We start from the raw sequence: 19,504 nt of genomic DNA, 5'->3' as shown, positions 1-19,504 counted from the left end.
ATGCATCCAAGAGTTCCAAAGATTTGGTAAAACTTGAAAATTTGTACAAATTTGCTTATTGAATCGTAAGGTGAGGATAGGACAGTTTTACGAAAAGTGAATCTAGAAGAAGGGGCGGGGGGGGGGTAAAGCAGGTTTGGACTGTTTTTCGCTGCTCACCAGATTTCCAAAACAGTTGGAGGTAGGTAATTGAATTTACTAAAAATGTTTCCCTGAAGCATGGCTAAGATATAAATTTCTGAAATTCGAGATCTAAGAGAATGGAAAAGGGAAACGTAAGACATCTCTCATAACCAAAAAAAAAAAAAAGCTAATCACTATCGACGCTGGAAGGAAGTGTTCATTTTAGAAAATTTCAGTTTAAAGAATGTAAATTTTGAGTAACAATTTCCATGAAACGGAGAAAATCTTCCGATTTCTAGTGTACAGAAAGAAAGCGTGCTTACAACATAACTTTGACAGAATAGACGTTTCTAAAGAATTTATATTTCGGGATGACAAAAATTGACTAAACTTACTAATGATTTCTGTGAATTTGAATAAATCCATTTTTTTCTTTTTTTTCAGATACAAGAAAACAACTTGGCTTGGTCTAACTTAGTCGAAAAGCTATTTAGGAACATTTCTGTGGATGATTTCAGCGGAATCAAACTTACATTGACAAGTATTTGAAACCAGAAAAATGTTGGATATATCAAAGCTTTCAAATATTCCCCATAAACTTTATTCTTGCCGCGCGAAGAACGGCATTCTCCTAGTTATTCACCAATGATTCATTTTACTAATTTTAGGGGAAAACGATGCGCAAGAGCGAAAATTATGTTCAAATGTTGTATTATCATCCAGTTTACATATCATATTTAATTTTAAGTTACAAGATTTTGACAGTAACAAACAGAAAAGTAGGCTAATAGAGACATTGTAATAAGAAGAAAATAACTTCACTCAACAGAGCACGTTAAGTATACAATCGAACAACTCGACTGAGTCAAGGGGCCGCGGTGGCTCAGTAGTAGAGCGTTCATCTCTGGTGCTTGGGGTCCCGGGTTCGATCCCAGCCCCCGCCAAGTGAACTTTGTGGTGGACAAACACCGTGTGCGTGGGTTTTCTCGGGGTTCTCCCGTTTCCTCCCACTTTCTTCATTCCACCATTTCATTCATTACTCATCATCACCGTCTCCTTTAGCCTAACCGGCATAACCGTGGGACGTAAAACTCAAAGATTTCATTTCATTTCATTTCGACTGAGTCAACCAGTGGTGTTACACAACTTACCCTGGAGCCCTATGTCTTTACTGGAGTCCTATGTCTTTATCATGGATTTTAGAGAAAATTCCTCTGGTACAGAAAATTTAAAATGTGAAACAAAATATATAGAGATTTCATTCTACACTATCTGGAGAGCTCCCTCATGGCTAAGCGGTTAGCGTACACGCTTTTGGCGTGGGAGACTGGTTTGATTCCCGGCGGGAGCTCATGCGGTTTGAATCCCAAGTAGGCCCACGTCTTATATAGCCTCGCTCATGAAAGGGAAGCTAAAGTAAAATTAACTTAACTACACTATCTGGGTGCACTTGCATTATTTTTTACATTAATGTTACACAATTTTATCAAGGGGATTTCAAGATCCAAAGTTCAGTCTTTCCAGGATTTTTGTATACATATATTAATATGGTATACAATATATATATGTATATATATATATATATATAATATAATCTTGTTGATGGAGGGTTAAAACTCGAAACTCTCTCTGCGTACGTTACTGATACCTTTTGGATTAAAGTACCTAAATGTAGGTGAATATTGGTGAAAGAACTGATGGAATGTTAAAGTGAGAGGAGAGGGAAGTACCTAGGACGTATCCAATGGACACATTACCATTTCAAGTTCATATGGCATGGGAACTAATCTGTGTGTGGGAGGGGGGGGGGGGTGCGTGGGTTGGTGTGACAATCAGATACAGATTTTTTTTTTTTTTTTTAATAATAGATTACACAAATGGTACCGGCAAGTTACATTTGTAAAGACCATCAAAAGTGCTTGCCCAAATTTTCTCTTTTAAAACACTTCAGAATTAATTGAATAATTTGAATATGGTTTCCGGTCATGCACAAAGAATGGTATTTTTTCTATCTGAGGAATCAATCATATCTAAACTTATAGAGAAAACAACAAAAAGGGATGTGTACAGCTTACTGGCGACTCCAGTTGGATCGCACATATTCACTTTTTTGGATTGATTTGTCTAATTTTCCAAAGTTAAATACATTAAAACAAATATAGGTTGTAGCATTCATTTTCTGTATATATCATTAGACTCCAAACTAAACCGAACTTTTATTGAAACCTTTATCACAAATGAAATAATAACCTTTTTACACAACACTACTTGAAATTAATGATAAGCATACTCCTGCTATTGTTCATGTCAATTCAATTGCATGTGACTCTTATACTGAATTTGGGTCCATTCCAAAAACTTTGGACCCCCTCCCCAAATAAGTTCGCGTGTACTGTGTGTGCCTGCGAACCAACGTATATCAGAAATTAATATAATTAAGAATTATAATTGTGGTGTGATTGTCAGTGTTTCGTTGTAATTTACTGAAAAATTTCTTTTATGCATATAGATGGAATTAGATGATTCAAGACATAGAACACAGCATTATAAGAAGTGAGAAGTTCTATTGTATCCTTTCAGCATCTTGTTTGGAATTTTCTTTTTGTGAGAACACTTTTTTCTCTTATAGTTATAAGGATTTTGTAATTTAGTAATGGAAAATATATTAAAATTAGTTAACTAACAGTGGCATTCTCTTTTGTATCATTTCAGTTCGGAAAGAGAATGAGATGCGGATGAATTCCATGAGAGGGTCCGTAAATGGATTCAACAACAGTTCAGTACCAAGTCTCAATGTTTCCTCCACAGAAGCCCCTACGGGAGCTCGCTGAAGGGCGCTATCTACGTCATCATCGTTACCAGTCTACAGATAAACGTAAGATAACACAGCAGGCCACGTAGCTTTGTTACGGGAAAATATTTTTTTTTTAAACAATACGTCAGCCAATGTTGTTCACTGTCTTCAACTGGTGGAGCAGGGGAAAAAGATTCTGATAAACCGTCTGACGAAAAATTAATCAACATTTTACAACATAAGTGACCACAAGTTCATTTTGAGAAATCAGTGTTTTTTGGAATGCTCATAGCATAATACTTATTTGTTATTATTCGTTAAAAAATTTCTAGCGTAAGAAAACAATAAAAAAAAAGAAAATGTGAGTTGATATTTTAAATTTCGTACGTACATTTCGTTGTATTTATGAAGTTAAAGAAATTCATTTTCTGTAAGTTTACATTATTCGTACATGCATATTATACAATAATATTGTATGTTAAGAGTATATTTACGGTATTACCCAGTAAAAGAAGAAAAAAGCTCCATTCATGGTGTTTTTGCAGTAAACTTACATTAAACGAATATTCAGTACTTTTATAAATATATTAAACCTGGTTGTAAATTATAATTTTGATGTTTCATGACGTGAGAAACAAAGTATTTTATAAACGAAAATAACTTGAAACAAACAAAATTTTTTAAAAATTATAAATTCATACAAAAGATTATTTCAATATATGCAGATCATTATTTTCGAAATTTCCATTATTTACTTTGACAAAACAGGAATGATAATCAGATTCATCAAGAATACTAAATCATATAGTTAATTTATAAGTGAATGTAGAATTATTTTAAGCCATATTTAAAACCATCTTATTGTTAATAAACAGGTGCTGTTTATATATGATTATTTCGTTCGAAGTTTAAAGGAAAAGTGCTGGGACATCATTGCAAAATTCATTCGTGCATTCGATTCTAAAGTAACTTTATATGATACTTCCATTACTTGAAACAATTTTTTTAGTAATGTTGTATTTAATATTTAAGGAGAAATGTATTGTTAGTGGTTTATATATAGTTACGTATCTGTCATTGCATTATTATCATGTGTATATATACAGTATATGCAAACTGAAAAAAATAGTAGTGTTTGTTTTCATGTTTTCGGTTTTAGGTACGCCCCCACTCCCTTTTTTTTTAATAAAAGAAATATATATAATACAAAATATTAAAATATAAAAAGTACAAGGACCAACAGATTTTGTTGCGTTTTATCGGATTAAAAAAAAAAACAGAAAAAGGCCTACGAAAATAATCACATTTCATTTGTAATTCTTTCAAAGAAACAGAAAGTTCATATAAGGCTGTGAACATGATTCTTTCACAAAAGTTGGGCAAATTTTTACTCTCGACACTTCACGCTGTATATATGTATATTCTATCTGCAATATGTAGCAGCTCTCAATTTCGTGACAATCAACCATGCATTTTGTCCTTGAAATAATAAGAGAACTACATAATCTCTGTCTATCATATCTCTACAAAATAATCTTGCAATAAGAACTACAATAACTCAATTACTTGTCAATTCTTTGTAAGAAGAAAGAATATATTTCATAAGAATGGTAATCTTTACCATATGCAATAATTTTAGCTATCTTTGTACTCTATTCTAGAAGTGAAATCTTAAATTATTGAACTCGTCTTGGACTAAAATTATTATATAATTGCCTACCTGCGGTGTAGTTTTGTTTAAACAAAGTGATCATCTACATGGAATTTGAATACCATGTTCTCTCTTCGTGAAGGCGACACAGTAAAATACAATGAGTACAGAGGCATGTTGTGCTCAAGAAGCCTCGTGTAAAATCATCATACTATGACTAAGGAAGTCTCAAGTAAAAAGGGTGACTACATTTTTTAAACAAGACTGTACGTAGAAAAGGCGAAGTGTATTATTATTATTCGTTACTATTTAATCATCTACTGGAAAGTATAATATTAATTCAGTGGAAAGCACATTATGGATGATTTAGTGAGTATCTTTTTATATATTAAACTATATATTGTAACTGAAAACTAATAATAAGCTGTAAGTAATAGAATCTGATAGCAAACCTTGAATCAAAATAAGTAGTAGGAACAGTATAAATGCAGAATTGGTGGAAAATACCAAACGGCAACATCCGTTACATTTACCTCTACTCTTTTTGCATATAAATTTAATTTCTTATGGATTTACTGGTTGGTTCAAGAAAGAGCACATATCTTGATAAACCTTCCCATTTCATGCTACTAAAAATCAACTTAATAGTAATTATATTCTAAAATTATATCACTTTATAATATTGAACATAAGGTAGATTTTGCATAAATGAAACCTTTCAAAATACAATTCAGGTTTATAATTTTATAAGGTGCACAGACATGACACTCAGCAACGAAGCTTGAACTAAAGATATATCAAAAGTCTTCTGTGACTGAAGAAATAATTCCAACCAGAATGACTGGCCGAAGAAAGTCTTGCACATTAATAATGCTTACTTGCTTCCGCAAAAGATTTCCATCGAATATTAAAATTTTTGGAGCCGCTTTTAAGATCTAAATTATCCTCTTCCAAGTTGTTTAATACGTCATTAAATGAACTTTCGTAAAACCACTTTTCTTTCGTTGAGACATTTCACCACAAAGTGTAGATTTTTTTTTTTCATAAAGTTTACAAGCAAGCAAAAATTGATCGTATTAGGATCAATATAAGAAAGCGAAGAAAAGAATACTCACAAGAAAATATGTACACTCAGAAACATAACAAACCAAACCAATGCTTTCGTATCTAGGCCATAGTTATCGTCAGGTGAGGAGAAAGAGTAAAATGAAAAGGATTTGTATTCCATACTTCATATTATATAATACAAAATACAAATGTATGCGTTTGGTCTTTGTTCACATTTATCAATAGATACCTATTCTGATATTTTCATATCACTTCCATAATGTGTTTGCCACTTTATAAAAATACTGACGTTTAAAGTGTAAATTCCTGCCCTTATTCTTATTTCTACGTTATATTCTTACGTTCATATACATAAGAACATACACACGTACTCACACAATGCACTGTTGATATTTTGATGTAGACGCTGGCTCAATACTGTTTAATGTGCAAAACCATCAATGTTAAGTACAATACCAATTGAGTAAATAATTTCGTGTATACAGGAGAATATCGTGTTGCTCACTATTTTAAAACTAGAAATATGTATATATAAATATATATGTTCAATGCAAGAAGCGTATTTATATTTGCTTTATAGTTTAAGGTTTCACTAACTGCTCTCGAAGTATTCGATTACTTGTAGTAGATTTCCAGTATTTTTAATACTATAAGACAAGTCTTCCTAGAATTTTTCCTGTAGAAAGTTGAGAAACAAGCTCTCAATTCCTCATGTCCAATATCAGTCTCTACAAATCAAATATAAAATAATAATAATAATATATACATACATATAAATATATATACTTTGTGCTTCCTTTTTCAAACATGTATCTGTACTTAGTGGTATGTATGAAACGAATGTTATCTGTTCGTCCGCAATAACATATTGTTCTCAAGTGTGTGCAGTTGAATGTTTAGTTTCTTCACTTTTTTAAAATTTATTTTTATATATTGTAGCTTTTCAAGAAAATGAAAACTATGCAAATATGAAATATCTAAGCTTTTACAAGTTACAATTATACTGTAAAGAATCTTCCGAGATTTTTCCTTGTTAAACTAAATTAACGAAGACAGATTGTAACATTTAACTATTTCCGTCTGTTTTAAATCGGAATCAATATCTATTATTTTCATAAGATACATACATCTAGCAGTATGGAAAAAGTAACCAAATAATTATATTCTCCATTGTACGAGCTTTGCTTTTAGTAGACTTAAATCCGATTTAAACTACTCGCTGAGCCAAAACAATAAATTTATTGTAAAACTTATTAACGTGTAATAGTGTCTGATGAAGCCAAGTGGATAGTTGGCGGACCTATCAAACACTAGATGGTTGGCAAAACGGTTACACGTTAATAATCTTTACAACAAACGTATTGGTTTGCTCAGCGAGTAGTTTAAATCGGATTCAAATAAACTAAAATTTGAACAGAAAATTATATTGCGTATATATAATACAATATTTCTAAAACAATACTTCCGTTTTTTTTTTCGTTTTTTTTTAACATTACAATAACTGCTATGAGTATTTCACACGAAATGAATTTACATTGACTAAAAACACGTTCAGTTGTTACGGTGTCAGATAGAAACTCAATAATTCACGCTATGTTGATAATACAGAAAGTAAACACAGTAAATTCATCTCACCAGTTAAGTAATTAGTTGCATTAATCTGTGGCTGATTTCAAGTATAAGCAGATCATTTACTAGGTTCTAATCTCGCTCATGTAGTCTTGTAACTATATATCGCATAAAGTACTCGGACAACCCTATCTATGAAAACCAAGATACCTTTTTAAAACTGAATGTAATGTTTGTTTAGACAATACCTAGTATTATATAGAATTCTCTCAAACAGCATTAAAATATCAGAAAATGAGTAATAATAATAATAAAATAAAAGAAGATAAAAATTAAAGTACATATTACGTTAAGAATTCAGTGAGGCAAAATCAAAATTATTCTAATGTTTCGAACTTTAATGCATAAATAGACATTCAGCTGCACACAATGGGTATTGTAAAATATATAACTTTTGAAAAAATGGTTGGTCGACGTTGCAAACGTATCGCAAAATCTGAAATTATTGAGTGCATTAGAGTTGTGAACCAGGCTAGAACAATCTTGCAAACCAAAATTTCTGTGCTTTTAATACATTATTGTATAATGTCTCTATATCAGTATATTATAGAATTATCTCATGCTATATCAACCTCAAAGAATTTTTTTAAACAACTTTGTTGATTGTCACATACTCCACGTGATAACTTTAGCTTGTTAATGCGATTGTCTTCATCTACAGTTTTAAATATTCATATATCCTATTTGGCTTATTATTCCCTAGAAATATAAAGTTTTCAAGTTAATCACAATAAGAATACTATAATAATGTTTCCCGAAACGATACTAAGTTAAATAATATATTGGATGATATAAAAAATATTGGTCAAAAATGTGCAAGTAAAACCATTTTACAGTTTATTTTTTCCTATTATAAGTATTAACTTTCCTGGAAGAAAATAAAAACATAAATACGAATTTTCATAAGAAACTTCTAACGAAAAAAAAAATTAAAGATATAAATAGTTCCATTACAATTTATGATGTTGTTAATTTTGAATAGGTATAATTAATATGTTCTGTGAAATATTCTAAGTGCATTTAACTAGTTAAAAAGAACGTATTAACTGAAAGTCTTAACAAAAGGAAAGAGCAAGTAACGGCCTTCGAAGTAAAAAAACATATTACATACAGTACTAACAGAAAGCAAATGTTTGATAAAGACAATTTAACCGCAAAATATATAGGGTTTGCTATTATTAAATTAAATTTATTTAGACATATAGAAATGAAATTTTCAAGAAAGTAGAAATAAAGGTATTGGAAAATATGCATATTATATAGTAATAACTTTTTTTTCATACGTAAAATTACTATAGCACTTATTCATTTATTCAGGATAGTTACATATAAATATGCAATTTTTTAATCATATATTCTAACATTTAAGAACATCTCAAAAACACATAAAAAAATATTTCATACACATCAGTTTACTTTGCAGTGTTAGAATCATTAACAAATATTCTGTATTATTATTATTATTATTACATTGTCTACTTGCTCTGCAATGGTATGAAGTTAATTACAGTGTTGCCTTTTACACGAAAACACAACTAAGAACCCTAGTTCATAGAAAAAATCACAATGGCTGTTGGTATTATCTTGTACGGGTTTATTAAAAAATATACATATATTATGGCACATAGTGTGCATTTCCTTTTAAACGATATCTGCGAAATCAGATGTATAAAAAGTAATTTGTAATATTATAATAAACGAAGTAGTACATATTTGCAACATGCAGATTTGTACATTTAAGGTTAAATTCATATATACATAAATATTGCATATGTACATATTTATTTATTTATTGTATTATTAATAATATTATTATTAAAAGAAATATCTATTATTACAAAAAATGAATGCTAATAAATAACTAAGTGCCACAAAATATGAAAAGCTCATCAGTCACATGAGACTGAATAACTTGCCTGAATGTTGGTTTGCATTAGATGTCAAGAAGTGAACAGTATTGTAAATATAAATTTATAAGATGTCTTGTACATCGTTTGTCACATTCTTAATCTGTAATATATACATATATATATTTAAAAAATAAAGAAATATATTGCATGTCCCTTGGGTGCCAGGGCTCAGATGTATTAAAAAAAAAAACAGAAAGGAAGCAATAAATTTTTGTTGAGTTTGTAGTGAATGTTTCTTCATTTTGTCAAACTTCCTGTTCTTTCTGGTAAAATCATGTTTGAACTACGAATCCCGTAGATTATCGGTATTGGATACTTAGTTTTATATTTAGTTTATATTTTGCAAAATGGTGTGGCACAAAGTATAGCAATCTACATTTAACTTCTAATGTACTTATAATTTTGTAATACGAAACATCCTATAAATTGTTAAGTTCTGTACTTCTAATTTTTTTATGCGTTTTCAGTAAGTTTTATAAAACTAATCTAAATATTTTTTACGTAACGAGCGTGGGTTTTCATTGTAAGTAGGTAGCCTTTCTTTCATCAGATTTTACAATCCTGATCTTATTTCAATTTTAATCCTGGTCTCTGAGAAAGTTCACTAAATATACACGGAACGCAATGTCCAGTAAATTGGAGATTTATTTGGAACTAAAGATATTAGCATAAACGTTATGTTACTTAAATTCCGACTTCCGAGTTTATTTAAGCCTCACCCCCCACCCCCCCGTAAAATGGTTCTATATCCGACCAAAGTAACCCGCGAGAAAAATTAGCTCAATTGAATATTATTTTCAATGGTGTTTCCAAGCGGCTTCAAGTTTTGAGTGCATATACACTATACAAATGAGGAAAAGCGATAGCTTGTAAGTTTGGAACGGTTAGAGTGAGTAACACCATATCTTGCCTAGAGACAATTGAAGTAAAACCACATCTATTCGTACATAGTATCATCATGGCTACCATCTTGAAGTCCGCTATCTTTGATTCAGATTCCAAAGGTGTCATGTGCATATCGTTTTGGGATAGCTTTTCACGACACACACACCCACTTACTTACTTAATGTTATTTGCAACTTATCTCTGATCATTTAACAGTCATTATCTTCATAATATCTATTTGCTTACTTAGTTGCTTTTCCAAATTTACAAGCTACCTCTACCTCTTTGTACACTGTAAAATGCATTCAAAACTTGAGGCCGTTTATGGATTATTTTGGTCTGATATGGAACCCTTTCAGAAGATGAAGCTGAAAAAAAAAAAGAAAAAGAAAATAAAACTCGGAAGTCGAAAAATAAGGACCACCCTACCGAACAGATTCTTTTCAATAGGAACATGGGCATGGGAAAGACACTTCATGCATCGGATAAGGAGCTAAATCGAAAGTAAATTACTACAAGAGCTATCCATGCTAACAGCCTATTAATAGATTAAACAGATTAAGTGTATGTCTTGGATAGAGGCTGCAGTATTTCCAATAACTGACCTAGTAACAGAAACTGGAACACTGGTCTAGAAAACCACGGAAAACTATCACTAGAATCTGCGGTCTGTAATTTAAATTTCTAAATGTTGTATATAATACTTCTAAATTTAATGGGCCTTATGCAGAGTTATCCTTATGCGTGATTAGTGCCATACTAAAGACCTCGACTAACATGTTTGCGGCAGTAATCAGGCCTTTAGTATGATGCTAATCATACGTCAAAACGACTCTGTATAAGGCAGAATATTTGTAGTAAAACCTTTTAACTGCCATCTTCAATTAATCTGAATCCTCACGTGAATGGATAACAATTGAGAAGTTTGATGTAATAAGGATGTAAGCGAGTTTACGCCCTTTTTGCATCAAACGCATTTGTAGCTTTTGCCATGCTTGTTTAGCCTTCTGGTAACATTTCAATTCAATATCGGAATAAAATGCTGCATATTACATTGTTTTATGAAAAAAAAAAAAAAAAAAAAACAAAATTTTCAACATCATTTTCTTCCAACTGCATGTTTCCGACTTACGCCCTTATTGCATCAAACTCTCCCATTGCGATCGATATACTGCAAATCCATAAGGAAAAATTAAACCCGAGTCACTGAAAACTTGAACACGCTTAATTAGCTTGTACTCTGGGAGGCAGAAGGGCGCATGCGCGTTTTAAGTTCTGGAATGTAGCGAGGACGTAGCAAGGACCACCATCTCAACCCGCGACATTCGAATCTCGGTGTGACTGGCAAATTGAAACAATCAGAATATTGAAAAAAAGCAGCCATAATTCCAACAACCCCCCTCCCCCCAAAAAAAATCTTGCATTCGTGCGTTGACACACAATTTGTACATTCGAAGAACACTATATGGGGTCTTATTCTGTACCAGCCTTCGCAATAATGGCAAAGCGTAACGCATCGCAAAAGATGCAAAATCAATTATAACTCTTACGTCTACTATACCAAACTAAAACGCAAATTTTACGTTGACGCAAACCGTTACGGAATAGGGGCCCTGGTGATTCATTCAATTAGGTTGGATATTACTGGTGCAATGACAACCTCTCGTTCATCTGTTATCATTAACTAGTATATATAAATTCAACAATGCGTAAAATGATTTTAAATAGGCTTCAATATATTTTTAAAGTCATAACTTAGTTACATAAACTTTGCACATGCAGTATTCTCGCTAAGTAGATACTATGCTAGTCAATTGAAAGTAATCACATCTTTTGTGTAGCTTGCGGGAACATTCTTCCATAATTGAAATAGAAATCCGTAATTGTAAGTATTTTACATTTAAATTACCGAAACGTCTTTTGTTTACATATTCTCATTGAAGCTAACAGACTCCTAACGTTATAGTCTACCAGACTACGGCTAGCCATACAACTCTTTCTTGAGTTATGTGTGGTCAGCACATGGGCTTCTACCGCTATTGTTCCTGACAGTTTTGAACGGAATTCACTCTCTCGATCACGTAATCTCACTTGTCAATACAAAAAAAAAAAAAAAATCCAATAGAGAATAGAATCGGGAAGTAGGTGCATGCATCTAAGATACATGGCACTAATCAACTTGACTAAACAGAGGACCATATTAAAGGAATTAAGGTTAAAAGTTACCCAAGGATAATGATCAGAAGTGTCGTTTTATTTTTGTCACTCCAGAACGTTTGAAAGAAAACTTCACGTTAAATACTTTTTTTTTTATTTTAACATTTAAATGTGTTAACAATACCCTCCATTGCATAGAAGTTATAAAAACAATATTTATGAAGCATTAATATACAATAATTACAAAAATTAACAAGGCAAATAATAAAAACAACTACTACAAAATAATTTATCAACATTTTATAAGTATATCTTGTCTTTTTCTGTAAAGATTGTCATTTGATGACTATATTTCGTTGGATAATGTGCAAATTTAACAATCATAACTATCCGCGAATCAAAAGTACGAAGTACAGGGTGTCTGAAAAGTATTATCTCACTAGTTTTAATATCAATACATTATATAGATTTGTTCATAAAATTTTGGTCACCTACCTTTACTTTCAATTGTAAGCCAAATTACATAAATTTCCAGTAATGTATGAAAAGAAAAGAAAAAAACATCTGTTGGTTTAGTTCTATCTATGGATGCGATTACAGGAATTGCCAAACTAAGGTGGAATGGCACATCGTTTGTCAAGATTGTATGTATGTGTATATATATAATAGTCTCTCACAAGGGCGTCAAAACGTAAATACATTACTTTGGCGTCAAAACATATATAAGTGAATTATATGAGCTCTCTCAACTTCAAGAATAAATGGGTTTACTTGCGAAATCATGCAACTGAACTCTAATACAGTCAAGCAACGATAACAGCCTGCATTGGACTATAGCCAGTCAAATGACGCACACTCAAATGCTGAATTTGCATTATTTCTGGCCCTTATTCTGTAATTCTCTGTTTTTTAATCTATGGAAATAAATGTTCTTTGGTTCAAACACAGCTTTGCAGACAACAGATATCTCTTGCGCTTATATAAAGGACTTATTAATAATATATAGGAGGACATAAATTATTTTTCCCCTCTCAAATTCATATACACCAACAAAACCATTCACTCGACCAACAGGCTTTCAAAGGTCCGAATTTCGGGAAAAGTCTATAATTAATTATGGGATGGCTTAATTTTCATTCATGGACAGAATCTACAGTTTAGGGTATAGAAAAGCAAAGTCTCTACTTTAGAAAAAGTCTCTTGAGAGATTAGGAAAATTTCCCTTCGGATTTTTATGAAATGGAATACATATAAGATAATTGGGTGCGAGAAAGTGATTTAACTTGGTTTAGATTTTGAGAAGTGTCAATATGAACGAACTCGGAAAAATAAAAACTGATTTAGTCAAATCTCGAATTTGGAAATTAATTTCGGGGAGTTTGAATATTCCTATGGAAGGGGTCAGCCTACTGTTTTTAATTGCGAGTAGACAAGTATAGATTTTTACAAAAAAAAGTCATTTGTGGACGAAGTGGAGGGAAAACTTATTTTAAGCTATCTATTTCATCTAATGATATTTATGGAATATGGTGAATGACTTTTATCCTAATCGACACTTATAAACCTTTCTCGCATTAGTAAAAGTCAGGGCAAGATTCTAGAAAATTTTCAGATGTACGAATTTTGACCGTCTGTTTTCAGGAAAAAGTAAATTAATGCTTATGGATGCAAAAAAGTGATTTAGATACTCTGGGGAAAGTCTAAATCCCGAAACTCTCCTTCCTTATGTCACTGTTTCCATATATCATCTTGGAGTGAGATAAATCGCTTTGGACAGGTCCGACTTCGAGTAATAGCGTCACTTAGAAGCAATGCTGTGATAGAGAATGGGGAGAAGGTAATGATTTAGATTAAATGGTGTAATCCACAGTTTCCGGATGTGCGAAAGTGGTTTAGGTAGACATTTAGAGATGACTGCGGGAAAACAGATTTTCTAGGGAGCCTAATGCATTTAATGAAATGGGGCGAGTCTGCTATTTGCGCGTACGGGAAATCGGTTTAACTACGAGAAAAATCAATGTGACTTTGGAGAAGTCTGAAAGTCCAGCGAACTTGAACTTGTGCCAATAAGATTTCCTAAGTCTGGAACTGTAAGTTTGTGACATTAGATGGGACATGATTTTTCAACCAGCAGACGAAACGGCATGAAATCAAATAAGTATCGAATACTTTTTGTTTCAGAGAAAATGTCATTCGTTGCCCAAACTGAGTAGTGGAGACATCGAGAGGAGCGCACAATATTGATATCAATGACACTGTTTACTCGTCTAGTTTTTATAATCAACAAACATTTAAACAGTCATTTTCGACTAAATGCTCTGTGACGTAATGGTATGCTGCTCTTCTCGGTGAACCACACAGAGGAGGAAGGAGCAGATACGTGACCTGACGTAAATAGAAGACAGTAGTGACAGGTAAACAAAATATCTACGGCAAATTCGATGCTTTTGAAGGCATATTACTCGTAGATCCATGCTTACATGTATACTATCAACAGTTGGTTATTAAATTCTGTTACCTTACCTTACCTCACCTCACCCCTCCCTTCCCTTCCTTTTCTTATTCTGTTTGCTTTTCTCAGATCGTAAAAGCGTGCTCCTATGTCACATACAGCTCAACTGGAAATGACTGACACAAAACATTATCAGAAAACTTTATAGCAAAGTATGGGTACCAATCAATAATAAAGAGAATTGCTACTAATTTTTATTAATTATAAATAATGTAGTAGCAAAATATATAGAATAGCTTATCTTTCGACTTTTCAGACGCCCTGTACATCCTTTATATACAACAATACATAGTTTTGAACTATACAGGAATGATATTTCATCTGCAAAAGTATGTATATATATTAAAGCATAAAAATTGTGTACTAAAGCTTTCTTTAAACACAAAGAAGAAATGCATAACAAATGTTCCCATGTAAATAACCTTTTCTTACGTAAATCACAACCATATTTACTGGATCACACAAACCACAAGATGAATTTTAACAATGAAAAGCTTTATTTCAAGAAGTGCGTTTTAAAATTGAAAAATATGATTCAGACTCAACCTGTCAATACTTATCTAAAAACACACACTTCCAAATATTTTATATTCAAAATATATTGTATATAAACAGATCTGATACAAATGTAAAAAAAAAAAAAAAAAATCACAAAAAGTGCTTTATCAAAATTAACTAGGTGACTTCATTTACGAAAAAGTTGAGCTATTTTTTTTAAAGTCCTTAATCTTTATTAAACACTATTACGACGTGCAAATTTTACTTACTTATGAACGAATATTTTCTAGGAATTGGGCTTGGGGATAATGAGGTTTGCTAAATGTTTTAAACAGCTTAATAAATGTTAAATTATTCCAGTTGTTAATATCAGCTACAACAACTGGAATAGTTTGGGCTTGTTTCACTTTTCACACTAATAATAAACATTCAATAAGTCTTTTAGGTGACACACTTGTAGAAATAATAAGTAATATGCTTGCAAAACCTAAATTTTCTCACATTTTGAGGTATTGACGGAAAACGATTTAGCAATAGTTCTCTCAGTTGGCATTCTCATTTAATGTTATTCAAACTAATAGTAATGAATCTGTTCTATAACAGTAACAATTGTATATTTAATTACTATTTTACAAATGAGGAGTGGATTTCCAAACCATGTTAAATCCAAAAATGTCCGATTTTGAATTAAATATGGAAGAGTATAAATACTATGGAACCTCTTACGTTAAATTTTGTAATTATTTTTTGTCAAAACGTTATTTTCTGTGGTAACTTCTGTTTGAAATATCACTTGCAGTAGTGTTTCAATGTAAAAAGCTATAGTTTTTTTGCTCTTTCTGAAGAATTCTACCAAACTGATTTAGCACTTTTTGGAAATACACTCCTTAAATGAGTATTAACTTTTCCACTACAGGAACAGAATTAATTACTGATTAAAAAAATACGTGTGATATTTATTTAAATTAGATTCTTGTCTATTTCTTATTTCTTCCTGACTTTCATTTCTTTAAAAAGCAAAAGTATATTCAACAAGCACAACGGCTGCTCTCACAGGATTGTAATCGGATAAATTCAACAACAGACTACTTCGATGTTTTATTTAAAAGTAAATAAATTAATTAATTAATAATAAACAGCTGTTACAGTGTTTCGGAATTTTATATTTATATGACTGGCTTTACTTGTCAGCATAACTCAGAATGGGATGATTTTTACATATCACCCTTCGGTGCATCATTTATCAAATATATGATTTCTCTGCAATGAACATACATAGATAAAAGCATATTAAATGTACGTTCTAAAAGACTAACTTTGAAAGTATTGCAGAAATAACCAGTTAGTATATTTAAGCTTATAGTACTTCTAACATTAAAAAAGCAATGTGATTAAACATTAACAATGTCTATATTATGTCTAATGATTGTCAACATATGTATAGTTATTAAGAAAGAAGTGTACGAAAGATGAATTTAAGAACAAATTACTGAACTGAAAGGTTCTGGCTGTTCCAGGTTCGGATTTTAGATTGAGAAAGCATTATTGGACTGACTGAATGATGAATTAGAGCTATACGTTCCTTTTCAGAACCGAGAAACGTCTATGCTATACTATACGTCCTTTACGCCTCATTGAGGTTATTAAACATCTTGAAGTGGGATGCGAATTAGTATTCAAGTGCATCTGAAGCATATCAACAGCAACCACTCTAGCTGCGTGTTAACTATGGAGTCCCACTGAAAATCAAGTGCACATGAAACCATATTGAATCCTGTCTCAGACTACTTTCTGCAAAATTCTAATTAAATTTCACATTCAAGGCACGATAATCAATGCTGAATGGAGAATAGTATGGAGGTTGGTGCACCGGTATAAAACGAAGTCGAAACACCCAGATCTCTTGTCAAGAAGTATTGTTGTGCAATAATTCTCGACTACATATTGTGGCCACAATCAAGCCATCTGCCTCACAGCGTAGACATCTCACCTTAGTGCCTTTTGTTGAGTAGTCAGAATAGGTCATGACACGAAACCAGTTTAGATTTAAAGACTGCGACAAGATCATAAAGAACATTTTTCTGCATCATTGTTCTATCTTCTGCCTCTTGATTTAGATCAGTCATAACGAAATAACGACCAGCACGTATGTATCATCCGATTCGTAAGAAAAAATAATCGTACATTTGTTTGTTTTTACTACCATCATGCATAGCAGAAAGAGTGTAGTTGGTCATCATAATATCCCGAATCGAGACTTGTGTTTTAACTTTTTTTTTTTTTTAACCTTTGTTACCAAGCCCATTTTCAAGGATAAGACCGTTAGCACGAGGGTGATTTTGAAAGTAACCCCATGAAATTACATTTTTCTGAAAAATTCATAGTTCATGTCCTAATTAGCATAGACACACGAGACAAGAAATAGGATACCCAAAATAAAACAAAAGTTTTGAAAATGTATAACTTAAAGATTTTGCGAACCATCATCTTAGCGGGAAATGGAGGCAAGAAAAATAGAAAATTGTTCCCCAAGAATGGTACTTGTTTTGTCCTGGCATGCAGTGCCTTATAAACTGGGCATCATTGATCTAGATCATGATACATGACTAACAATTACGTTTAGCTATCTCTTTCTTTTTCTTTTTTTTTCTTTCTTTCTTTCTTATTATGGCCCTATTTTGTCAGTTCCTCATTTGGGTAATTTTCACATACAGAGTTTCTGTTCTTTAAGGTATACAAAATTATCAATTTAAATAAGCCACAATTTGAAGTAAAGTAAAAAAAAAAAAAAAAAAAAAAAAAAAAGTACGAAATGTGCAATTCTGTAGTGAACGGCATCCGCGGAAAAGCTTTATTTAAACTGAAAGCGAATATTAGATGTTTACATCAGTTCATTAAAAGTAAATCTAAAAGACATATATATTCACTGGAGTCAGTCGTTACGTATAATCACAATTAGTATATAATGAACAATTATATACTTAAATAACATGAAAATGTAAAACGAATTTACAAAAATAAAAGAATGCCACTAGGTTAAATTAGCAATAAACTAGGAACTACCTACAGGGAATGTATTCTATTTAAAAAATCAACAGTATCTTCCACTATTCATGATTTCACCAACGAAGCCACGATTTTTCTGTATCTTTCAATCATGGGATTGTAAATCTGCAAAAAGAAGTAAGTATATCGAATAAGCATATTTTTCATTACGAAGAACTTAATTCTAATATATATCCGTATTATAATCCGTAAGTAATCGAAGTGAGCAATTAAATAATTAACTCTTATATATAAGGCGAACATAAGAAGTAACAGAAATGACTGCTTGTTGATTTTTACGAGTTTAGTGCCCTTTTTCAGCACAAGGCTACAAGAGCTGTGAATCTACAGATTAAACTGAGATCCGAATAATCTATCTCTGGGTCTCCTGCACCATAACTAAAATACAGGGTGACTAAAATCTTCATTCGATTTCGAAGTATTATTTTTATAATAAAATGCCTATCGTTTAATTGTGTATCAACAACATTTATGGCTACTAAATCTTTTTATGAAGTCTTATGAAACACCCTGCTGTGAAATGTGTACGTATCTATTAAAAAATAATACTCTTTTGTGTTATATTGTAAAGTTTTGTCAAGTAAGACTTCCTTTTTCCTACTCGAACTCAAACCTAAAAGTAAACCTTTACTTACGGAAGAATACAGTGATCACGTGCAGAAACAATGCAAAACCACGGACAGCTGCAACCATTACTAATTTACTTACAGAAACTGCCATTCTTGAAAGAGAGAGAGAAAACGCAAAGCAAAGCAAAAGCCAAGAGACTAGAGGTAGCCGCATCGCTTTTGAGGAAATGCGATCATGATTCAAGTAGCATTAATTATGAGTACATTATTCTATACATAGCAATCATTTAATAAGACTCCAAATAATTCCTCCAGAAAGAAATTAAACGCAGACGTAGACACACAGTCTATTTTGGATAAACTAGAAAATAAAAATTCAGTCACAATTGGCAGTCATGATTATTTCTACTAATCATATGGTGCAACGCACTCATTCTTTAAGTATAATATTTATATAATTAGGCTATAATTATATAAATATTATTTTTTCCTTACATTTCTTTATCTCTTACAAGTGGCGGTACTTGAAATTAAAAGTAGCAGGTAAACTACATTATTTTGAGGCATCATTCAATTTACTATATTAAAAAAACTGTAATATACCTATAATTCAGATTAAAATTACCTGGCACAAAAAAAAAA

At 31.7% G+C, this 19,504-nt stretch overlaps 2 protein-coding genes across 6 annotated transcripts in view; one reads left to right on the top strand and one right to left on the bottom strand.

Moving 5' to 3' along the window:
• The window catches only part of LOC145678674 (uncharacterized), a 327,665-nt gene extending 318,270 nt beyond the window's left edge, over nucleotides 1-9,395 (top strand). For 4 of the 5 annotated variants that reach the window (XM_081749068.1, XM_081749067.1, XM_081749070.1 and 1 more), the window contains exon 3: nucleotides 2,836-9,395. In XM_081749068.1, the coding sequence (XP_081605194.1) occupies nucleotides 2,836-2,954 (119 nt within the window). In that variant the 3' untranslated portion in view covers nucleotides 2,955-9,395. The remainder of the gene's footprint in view (nucleotides 1-2,835) is intronic. The other variant, XM_081749066.1, reaches the window with a different exon arrangement.
• Nucleotides 9,396-12,354: 2,959 nt separating this feature from the next.
• LOC145678672 (xylulose kinase) overlaps nucleotides 12,355-19,504 on the bottom strand; it is a 106,856-nt gene continuing 99,706 nt past the window's right edge. Inside the window, exon 13 of the mRNA XM_081749064.1 lies at nucleotides 12,355-18,398. Within this exon, the coding sequence (XP_081605190.1) occupies nucleotides 18,339-18,398 (60 nt within the window). The 3' untranslated portion in view covers nucleotides 12,355-18,338. The remainder of the gene's footprint in view (nucleotides 18,399-19,504) is intronic.

Source organism: Thermobia domestica, chromosome 2, assembly GCF_964235325.1.
Source record: "Thermobia domestica chromosome 2, izTheDome1.hap1.1, whole genome shotgun sequence".
In the NCBI taxonomy this organism is placed as follows: Eukaryota; Metazoa; Arthropoda; class Insecta; order Zygentoma; family Lepismatidae; genus Thermobia; species Thermobia domestica.
Note: the sequence above shows the minus strand (reverse complement) of the source record. Positions and strands in the feature narration are given on the sequence as shown.